Below are 10,939 nucleotides of genomic sequence, written 5' to 3'. Positions count from 1 at the left end.
CATTCAAGTAATTTCTTTTATACCTGTGCCATGGGTGATGTTCAGCTGTCTGCAGTTGTATGCTCCCCAGCTCTCTTTGTAGCATGAACACAGCTCTGCAGAACCATTCTGATTAACCTCATCTCTGTTCAACACCATCTGTCCCACTGGATCCATCAGCCTTAGGTAGATTTTAATAATTCTTAGCTGCCAAACAGGGAGACTGGTATTCCTAGTGATTTTCAGAAGACTGACTTTTGCTCCTTTGGCACTGTGGAAGGGCACAGAAAACACAACTCACCACTGCTCTGCATCAGTCGTGTCTCTGCTGCAGGGATGCAAGTTCTTCCAGTGAACTTTATTACAAACAGGTTGTGAGGGGGGAGGACTAAGTGCACAGAAATTATCTAGGAAAAGTCTGATGCCTGTAAACTGCAAAAGTGACATTTAAATGTAAATTTAAAAAAAAAAAATCAGGTGAAAGACATTTGAGTTTAATGTCATCAGCACCACAGACATAAGTGTGCTGTTCACCATGTAGTAACCTCTTCCAGCACACAAATCTCCAGGTATATGATGTGTTGACAGCAGGAAAGCTTTGCCTATAAGGTTTTTTTCCTGCACTTCTGAACTCCACACTGACAGGAAATTTCTGTCCCTGGCATGCTTCCAGCTTCGTAACCATAATCCCAGGTGAGTTCAGTTCCAGCTTTCACATGCCTAAGAAATAAAACACTCAGTTAATTTGTTTCAACTCAGTGAAACAGTCCTGTGCTTACAATTTGTCACCAAGAACTCCCTTGCAAACCCCAAAATCAGAGGGGGCAGGGAGCATCACAAGGAGCCTCTGGCACATGCATGCTGCTTTGCCTGCCAGAGCTACAGAGAGTGCAAAGAAATTTCCTTAGGAGGAAAGAATTTCTCAAGCAGTGCAGCTGGGTCAGAGTCTAAACAACTTAAAGAACCCATAAGTGAATACAACTAAAAGAGAACACAGATGGTTTTGTTATTTTTACTAGGTGCAGTGCACCACTGAGGTTTGAACAGATCTCTAGATATGCTGGTGATAAAAACCATCATCTTTGGTCTGACAAACCATGTTTCAATGAAATTGCTCTATGTCCCTGAAGCCTCATGCTCAGAATTTAACATGTTCCTTGTGAACCAGCCACTCTGACAGTACACAGAAGAAATTTCTAAGACAGGAAGTTCACTGCCTAAAATAAATGACAATTTAAATACCTGCGACTAAAATTCTGAGGGACAACTGAGAGAAAATGTAATAAAACATGAGTATGACAAAGAGTAACTCTCTGCTAGGGATATGACTAAAAGGACATCCAGTAAATTGGCAGGAAGCAGCCTGAGAACAAATAAAAAGAGGACTTTTCAAACAGCCCATAATGGGAGCCTGAGACTTTCTGCCTTAGGATGTTCTGGAGGCTAGAAATGGAAAACAAATAAAAAGGTGACTGGACAAGTGCACAGAAAATGCACAATTAAGCTTAAAGATCCAGAGGCAGTCCTTCATGTAGAAAAGTTGTAAAAGAGTGATTGCCAGAAAGCAAGAGGGCCAACCAGGAGAACATTCCTTCAACCTTCTTCTCTGAGTGGCTTCTGTTCACCACTATTACCTTTCTCCCCTGGCCTCAGTCCCCACTACACGTTTCTTTACCAAGTTCCTGACCAACAAAGACTAGCTAAATTTACTTTTTTTTTCTGAATTGCAAAACATTGTTTTCACAGTTTTTAGAAGCCTTCCTGACAGCACAGTCTCCAGCACCTGTGTCAGTATGGACCAGGGTTGGAAGGCTCCACAGAGAATCAGTGTTCCCTGGGGTCAGTTTGTCTAGAACAAATCTTCTCCTCTCTATTTTAAGTTCTCACCTAGTACTCCCACTATGTTGTGCATCAGCTAGCTTCATTTATGCAACTAATCTTTCCCCTCCTGGCAAAAGGTGCTGCCTTCTGGTGTCTCACTGGCACCATCTCTCTGTACTTCCCTTTCCATTATCCACTGAGGGAACACCCACATCTTTTGCTTTCAGTGAAGGATTTCACCTCTGAGTATCCTAGTGCCACCTCCACAGGACACAATGGGCTACACAAAGTCCTCCTTCACTTGGTAGCTGTGAGGTGAAGGCCTGGAGCCAGAATTATTTCCTAATAACTACACACTGCTTTTCCTCCTTAGTGCCTTGAAATTAAAACTTCCAGAAATTCACCTGTTTGTGAAGAACGCCACCCATGGGAAACTCCTGTTGTGAGTCTCTACAAACACACTCTGTGCAAAGAGATTTGGGCAGCAGCTGTGCTGTGAAACAGAATATTTGAGTTAGAAAAGATTCCAACCTAAAGAATTCTATGATTCTATAAACACCTCGTTGTTGGCTGAAGAACCTGTTTTGTCTCAGGTGTCTGTCACTAGTAAAAGTAGCTTCTTCCTTCTCCTCTCCAGCCCATGCTGCATCTCTCTTAGTGCCATTATTTTTGCAGTAATTATGTCTCTTTAAAGTATTATTTCCACCATATTATGTAAGTACTTTTGCCTAGGAGATCCAAGTTCTTTTACCAAGCTATCCTGCAGATATCTCTGGTGAGAATTCATCCCTGATTCAGGATGCTCCACAAATAATGAGTATGTGACAGACCTTGCTGTCAGCCAGGGAAGCAGTGCCAGCAAGCAAGAGAGAGACTAAGTGATGGGGTGTGCTGGCAAAGAGATATGAGATGTGAAAGGTCATTCAGGTGAACCTAGGAACACGTGTATGGTCATGAATATATACATTTGTATATATTCAGTTTTATTATTGTTTTCACTAAAGCTGTTTTACTTTTCTAATCTAGAAGTCTTTCTCCCTCCCTTATTCCCTTTCTCTTCCTCTTTGGGAGTGGAAAGGTGTTAACAGTCTGGGGAGCAGCCCTTACTCCAGACAGTGACACCTTAACACCATATTACCTCTGCAATGAAGAGCAGCTTAAACATATCCAAGGATTTTGCTGCAAGACATGTTCATGCCAACAAAGAGAATAAGTTACTTGCAGAATACATGCAGCCATGTCTATGAAACGTTCACCTTACTTGGAGGTACTTGGTAATTCACTATTATTTCTTGGCAAGCCAAAACTGAGGGACTTATTTAGTACATATGCACACAGTACATATATTCACAGCACTTTTTGAACCTATGATTGAATGGTAGAGAAATTACCTTCAGTATTGTAACACTTACCCTACATCAGCACAAGCTACAACTTACAATGGTTGGGGATCAAAAAACCAGGAGGCTGGGAGAAAGCTTGTGGTTCAACAAAATGTGTCCTTTGCACTCTACACCCCCCAAAAAAGGCTGTTCAAAAATTCAGGAGAAAGATGTCACTCATTACTGGGGAATATTTCACTTGGGAATCTAGCAGTGTTAAAATCTAAAGGTGGTAGGTAGCACACGTGCTCTTATGGATGCACTAACAGCCAGTGTGAGCCAACCTGCTGTTCTGCCAGCTCAGAGTGCAGGGAGCAGCACAGGGCCTGCCTTGGCATGCCCCTACCACATATATATATGGTTTATGAGCAAAAGCTTTCTAGTTTATGCAAACACATAACCTATTTAAAGCACGGTGTCTTTTAGGGCTGCACTAACAGCCAGTGTGAGCCAACCTGCTGTTCTGCCAGCTCAGAGTGCAGGGAGCACCACAGGGCCTGCCCTGGCATGCCCCTACCATATATATATATATATGGTTTATGAACAAAAGCTTTCTAGTTTATGCAAACACATAACCTATTTAAACTAAGGCAGTTAAGACATGCAACTTTTTACTTACATTCAGAAAAATATATGGTTTATGAACAAAAGCTTTCTAGTTTATGCAAACACATAACCTATTTAAACTAAGGCAGCAAAGAGAAGACATGCAACTTTTTACTTACGTTCAGAAAACGACCCACATTTCCTTCTTTTGTGGCATCCAGTGCATAAGTATTTTCTTCAGTAGCAGTCTTCAGAAACATCCCATCACCATCAGCCTCCTCACAAAACACATCTTGTTTTGGCTGCCTGGGATTTTCCTCTTTGCAGTCAGCTTTTAGTGGGGCGTTTTTGGATGGCCTCACAACATACTCATCAGCCAGCACATCTGCCTTGCCACAAGCAACACCCTGCAGAGACAGACCCTTTCTTTTGCATTCTGCACTGTCCATGCCAGCAGACTCAGTCTGTCCAATTTCCATGGGATGTTCTTCCCTCTGCTGCTGACTGGATTCTGTCAATGGACACGCACGTTATTTTTCAACACCAGTTGAAAGCCAAAGCCCTTCCTGGTTCTTAACTCTTACCCACCCACCCTTTGTTCTCCAAAAAGTACACAGCTTGCTTGCTATTTACAAGTCTCTAACAGAACTGCCCTTTGCCATGACTCCTGCAAATGCCTGTTGCCTGCTGTGGTGCCTAAAGCACTTGCTCAAGTCACCTGTGAGTGACCTAGCCTCTCATTCTTCCAAAATCCCATGCCAGATTGATTTCTTCCACACAGCATTTTATCATCCTTCTCCCCCTTAACTCCTGAGAGAACCAAACACTGCAATTAAGACAGAAACCAGATTCCTGAGTGGATAGCATGGGCTTCAGCTGCCTCTCCAGCCCAAGGTCCCCCCACCCCTGCATCACACCCTGCTCAGGTTTTGCTGCCTGGAACATGTATTGGGTGAGAAACATCTGCAGGATTGACTTTCCCACAGTCACACTGGATTTGACAAGCTGCTGTCAGGACTGCTCAACATGTCCCAGGGACAACCTTGGAGGGAAAAGATTGCCCTGTAAGAGTTAATGTGCTGTATTAGGCAGGACAGCAATGATCTCTGTACCACTGACAGCCTGAGTGCTGTGCAGACAACATCACTCTGCTCTGAGAACAGGCCCACTCACACCCAAAGATCACTTTCCACATTTTAAGTCCTGATGAGGCACAGTTGTACTATGAGTGCAGTATTTATAGCTCTGCAAACCTACTTTCTTTTCCTTTCTTTGCTCCACTGGTTAGTTTTGTTTTGCTTGACTGATGAATCTGAGAACTATTATCTTCATCTGAGCTGGCACTGTGCACCAGTGGATCACTTTCCTTTAAACAGAATAAAAGATAATGAAAAAAGGCTGTGATGTATTGTTGCTGTGTGCAACTCTGGGTCAAGACAGGACAGCAAGTGGCTTTCAGGACTCCAGGGTTGAAGTTTCAAACCTGCTGCAATGCACAGCTATGGCTGAGTTTCCAAAGTTCACACATTTGCTGCAATGCAATGTTTAACTGAATTTCAAATCATCCTTCAGAATAACCTGGAAGGAGCTCCCCACTCAATAAGACATTTAAATAAGTGCTTAAGTCCCAACAATTTCACCAGAGTTTAAACACGTGTGTGTAAGTTGCTGAATCAAAGCCCAAATGTTGTTTTTTTTACATGGTTTCAAGAAAATGTATAGATTAAAAGGTCAAAATTAACATACATATTTAATCCTCTAAAGCCACTTATTTTTATTATTATTATTACCATTTTTAGCTGGTGATTATGTAAAACAGCTGTCCCAGTTCCAGGCCTTCTTGAGGTTGCAATACTTAAATTCCTTGGATGAATCCTGTATGGAAAGGTCAAAAGGAAATGATAAAAGACAAAGAAACTTGTAAATAACTCTCACAATATCCTTTTCTCAAAAAATTCATTAAGAACAGACTACAACAGAGCCTGCACTCTGACCTCACCTCAAGTTCTGTGACTATCTTGCCTTTAAGAATTGAGCTAGGTTAATAGTATTTGTAAAAAAAATCAGTTATTTAGTCTTTTTTGAGAGATCAACAGCTGCTTTTACAGCCTTTCCTAGTTCTCCTGCTGAGAACCAAATTCTCTGCTGTTTTACTATTCTTGTATCAAAACATCTCAAACATCTCATCCAAACAGAGCATGTGCAGACAAAATTTTGTCCTTTTTTAAAGGACATTTATGAGATTTAAGGCAGCAGTGCAGTAAAACAACTTTAAAACTGTGCTGCCCTTTATTTAAGTAAATTATCAGCCATCAGCTAGATTTATGTCATTTACAAAATTAGGTTTCTAAGACCCTGAAGTGCAAGGGAGAATATACTGGCAGGTATTTTAAGAAGTTTCCATTGGCAATTTCATGGTGCTTCTCAAAGATCCACAACAGTCTTCTACCATGAAGTGAGCAAGAAGTTGCTATCCTACAGGAGTAGCACAAAGGAAGTGTTTACAAAATAGGGTGACCCTTGTGTCACCAAGTATCTGTAAATCATTTATCTCAAGTACCTTTTATTAAGTCTTTCAAATTAGCATAATGATTGATGTCCTGAACAGATTAAGTACATCCAGGAAATGAATTTAGCTTCTAAAAAATGCTAAGTGGTACACACAGTAAGTAAAATTAATAGAGGAAAACTCTGTCCCAGTAGAAGAAATAATCACAAATTAACAAAGTAGAGAAAGAAGAAAAAAAAAAGAAAACACCCTCAGATGAGGACTTTCAACCCTATTCTTAAGTTTTAGAAAAGACTTTCTAGAACAGCAGACTATTAGCCTTGTTAAGCTTGTTTTCATGAACTTACAGGGTTGATTTATTTTCATTATCCACAGTCTGAGACAAAGATTCCTGCTTCTCAAGAATGTAATTTTTGCCAGCCTGTGTTAGTTCAGTCACAGAGTCTGAACAATCAGTGTCAAGTTTTCTTTTTTTTGAAAAAAAGCCATGGCCTCTGCCACTCACATCACTCTTCTCCTTCAGCTCTTGACCAGTATCTCCAAATACCTGACCTTCACTTTTGCTCATTAATCTGCCTGGAAGAAAAAGAAAATAATTAAAGAAAAACCAACCACAACTCTCTGTCTCTATCACAGATTCCTCACTGCAGCTAAAACTTATATTAAAGATGCAAGAACATTACTTGGGAAAGCAAAACATAGATGCATTTATACTGAAGGAAAATTACCCCTGGCACAGACCTGTGAAGGAAAAATCAGCAGTTTTGAGATAAGCTTTGCTCCAGAATGTTTGTCTGGCACCACCACATTGCAGAGTTCTTCTAGGTCCTTCTGTCTGATCATCTTGCAACGTACAATTCTACTGACTCAACCTCATGTTTCCCTGTTTGGTTCTCAAAAAAAAACCCCAGGGCACAGGCCTCAGGAGAGGGAGAATGCTGCTATACATCATGCTTCAGCCACCAGCCTCCTGCTGTTACCTGAGAAAGTACAAACAAAGGTGCCCTTGTCGATGTCATCCAGGCAGCGGACGCCCCAGCCCTTCTTCTCCGTGTTGAACACCTGCAGCCTGAGCTGGATGCCATGCTGCACAACTCTGTTCTGACACATCAGCTTGTCACACCTGCACAGCAGGCTGCACTCGTAAATCCTGCCAGGGGGAAGCAAAACAAAACACAGTTAAAGAAGGCAGCACCAAAACAAAGGTGCTGTTGTTGATTTCCGTCTGGAGCGCTGGCTGAGAAGATAAAGAGTGGCTCAAAGGGGCTGTGCAGCAGTGCTCTGAAGTTCATGATGGCTGATTCATTAACTTGAAGAGTCTTGTCAGCCAGATTTTGGTATAAGTAGACAAGAAAAATATAGGGTGCCTTTATTTTATAGAAGTAAATCCCACAGAAGCACAAAACCTTATGAAGCACCTCATTCTATACTGGAACAGACCATGGCAAAGGCAAACTGCCTGCCTTGGCATCACTGGAGCTGGCAGGAGTTCTAGGATTCAACAAAATACTTCTAAAAGAATTCACAGTGGTGTCTTTTTCTGCACTTGCTTGCTGGCAGCTTTAATCCTGCATGCCAACCATCAATATCCCACTGCAACAAGGGCCAGAAAGGGGCTCCTCAAGCCTGGGGGTTTAGCCCTTGGCTATTGAAGAGCTACCTTGCACTTCAATTATTTTTATGATCCTGATCCTTCAGTAAAATGGTGACAAAAATGGAAGGTTTCAGTGGTCCAGGATCTGCAGCTATTTTAGTCCTGTAGCAGTTAGTCTACAGGAGTAAAATAAGAGCATGCAAATAAAATAACAGTTAATAGTTTGGCCTTTCTTACCCACTAGGAACAGGTCCCTCCAGCCTTTTGTAACTGTATCCATGAGATGTTTTAATACTTGAAGACAGAGAAACTTTACTACAGCCTCTTGCAGTTAGCTGCAAGCATGCACATTTTGACCTAAAAAATAACAGTGAAAGATCTCAGATTGTATTTGGGGCAGTGCACATCAAACATACATCTCAATAATTTAAAATGTACCCGACTATATACACACACACACACACACTTATGTATACCTATATTCCTTCCCCCCTAATTTTACTCCACAAGACCATTTCAGGCACCCTACCCTTCCTCAATAATTTAAAATGTACCCGACTATATACACACACACACATTTATGTATACCTATATTCCCTCCCCCTTACTTTTATCCACAAGGTGTACCCGACTATATACACACACACACACACACTTATGTATACCTATATTCCTTCCCCCCTAATTTTACTCCACAAGACCATTTCAGGCACCCTACCCTTCTCTTTGTCTTCTCACCTGGTTATGTGTGGTTTACAACAATCATGTTCTCTCCACCCCAACCCCATTTTTCACCTCAGCTCTTGGGGGAGTTGATACCATCCCACAGCACGAGCTGCAGCAGAAGTTGTCAAGCAGGATCCTTCCCTGCCTGCCAGGAAAACAGGCCTTCCCCTGCTGGCACAAGACTCTCCCTTCCCCACTCCTTTCCCAAAGCTGGGAGATCTGCTTGCCAGCTCCACCTGAAAAAGTATTGCCAATGTGGGAAGAAAGGGAAAGGACCACAGCAATCCACCTGTTGATCGCTTCCTTCCCTATAGAATCACAGAATCCTTTAGGTTGGAAGGGACCTTTAAGATCATCAAGTCCAACCAGTGAGCACACAAGTTCTGGAGAAGACAAAGACACAGTGCCACCAGCCAGCAGAGCTCAGGCCACAAGAAACCTACCAGAGATATCCCAGCAGCGTTGGTCCTTCGTGATTTGGCACCGTTTGGTGCCTTCACACCTCCACCACCCCCCTGGTACTATGGAGGCATCATTTGGTCCAGGAGCAGGTTTTTCTACCTACCTATCAATGCAGCCATCTGTGCAGTCACACGAATCAACAAACACACTGGAGAAGTTGTTGAGATAATATCCACGTGGCCACGATGCTCTCCGGTACTTGAAATAAGGTAACCTGGCTCGGTCAAGGTCATTACAGAAGGAAACAGGCACAGACTCAGCCCCATGGCTAATGTCAAAATCAAACACCAGGGGTTCAGGACGTGCAACGTTCCTGCCCAGCAGGACGTAGGTATTGAAGGAGAAGTGATCCACAAATAAGAAATTGCACTCTGTTTCAAACAGATAATTCTGCACGTCTCGAAAGCTCCTCAGACTTCGACCACAAGGAGCTTTGTAACTCACATCCAGGGCCTTGGAGAGGCAGTCTGCTTTTGCATGGCGCCTCTGGAACTGGAACAGGATTGGGATCTTCAGAGGATTTTCACCCTTGAAGGAGCCTGCTGCCCTGTTGGCAAGGCAGGTGCTAGAGCACTTGTGGTTCTGATACGGCACGGTGAACGGTGGATCTTGAATTTCACCAGGTGATTCTTTACTCCCTGGATCTGTTTTTTCTGTCTCCTCCTCTTTGTCACTTGAAATAAAAAAGGAAAAAAAAAGAAGAGTAGCACCTTAGGCAATCAGTAAAACAATCAGGTTTTTAGTGGTTCAATATTATTAGTGCAGGAAAGAAACAGTCCATTGCTAGATAGCCGAGGGTTTCACCAAATCCCTGTTCTCACTGTGTCACTCTCCTAACATCATATGGAGATGTATTTAGTGTCATTAAAAAACAAAACAGGCTGCAGCTTCGTCCCAGAAAGAACACACATACTAAAACACAGAAAGGATGTTAAAAAAAATAAATAAAAAAAGAATGTCTTCACCCCCATCTTCCAAATCAGCACCTGAGGCTAAATACAGAGAGACCAAGGCATGTGTCTGACAATCTGCACAGCCTGGCAGAGCCTGAGAACTGAACCCAAACACTGCTAAGTCCTAAACCTGACAATCCTGGTAATACTCATGGATCTTTATTCACAGTTTCATGCCCTGGTTTGTGGTTTTCCATATAGGATGAGTAACAATTAATTCCACTTTGAAAAATCGGCAGGACTCAAAACTATGTTTAAAAATGTACAATTTAGAAATACAAGAGATTAAAAACTCTCTCAAATGAATATGTCAAATAAGGCACTGGAATAAACTGTTAAATACACTGACCTGTGAGAACTTTCTGCAGAGTCTGCAGTGTTATCATCTGTCAGAAGAGGCTGCAATTTGGGTTTGGTTTCCTGTGTGTCATCTCCATCAATCCCATCACTTACTGAAAGAATTGGAGTGCAAGCAAAAAAACCTCAGAACCCACATTTCCATTTATAACAGAACTTACTTTAGTCACTAAAGAGATAAATGACAAAATACATTAAGAACAGTGAGTTGCTGCAAACTACAGCTAACAAAGAGCATGCTAGCAAGTGCCCTACTGAAAAAGAGAAGCTGCTCTGTATAACTTATACAGAAGGAATGTGTTTGCATATAGGTGTGCAAGGGAGTCATGAGCTGACACACACTCCCACTTTCTCTCCTGCTCCTCCTTTCCTTCACCCTCCCTCCTTCCCCTTCCCTAAAGGGGGAAAAACTTAAGTGTGCACTGACAAACCTGAGGCAAAACTGGATCATGGAGATTTTACCCTTTTTCACAGAGCAGCAGCTGATCTGCACATTAAAACCTTCCATGTAGCTTTCAAAATGCATGGAGACAGTGTGCAGATGGAACACACATGTACAGATTTCATTATTTGAGAAAAAATGGATGCAGGACATGACAGCTAGTGGAGG

General features: G+C 42.2%; 1 protein-coding gene across 1 annotated transcript; it reads right to left on the bottom strand.

The window, feature by feature from the left end:
* Window positions 1–581: 581 nt before the first annotated feature.
* Window positions 582–10,424, bottom strand: SETDB2 (SET domain, bifurcated 2; the record flags this gene model as incomplete). The annotated part of the gene is made up of 10 exons (XM_008948098.1): window positions 582–699; window positions 2,205–2,293; window positions 3,908–4,239; window positions 4,986–5,094; window positions 5,519–5,603; window positions 6,585–6,813; window positions 7,218–7,387; window positions 8,069–8,188; window positions 9,123–9,692; window positions 10,322–10,424. Coding segments are annotated over 10 exons (1,925 nt in total), but the record flags the coding sequence as incomplete, so codon positions are not given.
* Window positions 10,425–10,939: the final 515 nt, after the last annotated feature.

This window comes from Merops nubicus, unplaced genomic scaffold (genome assembly GCF_000691845.1).
Source record: "Merops nubicus isolate BGI_N331 unplaced genomic scaffold, ASM69184v1 scaffold10049, whole genome shotgun sequence".
Taxonomy (NCBI): Eukaryota; Metazoa; Chordata; class Aves; order Coraciiformes; family Meropidae; genus Merops; species Merops nubicus.
This window is presented reverse-complemented; position numbering and strand designations above follow the sequence as displayed.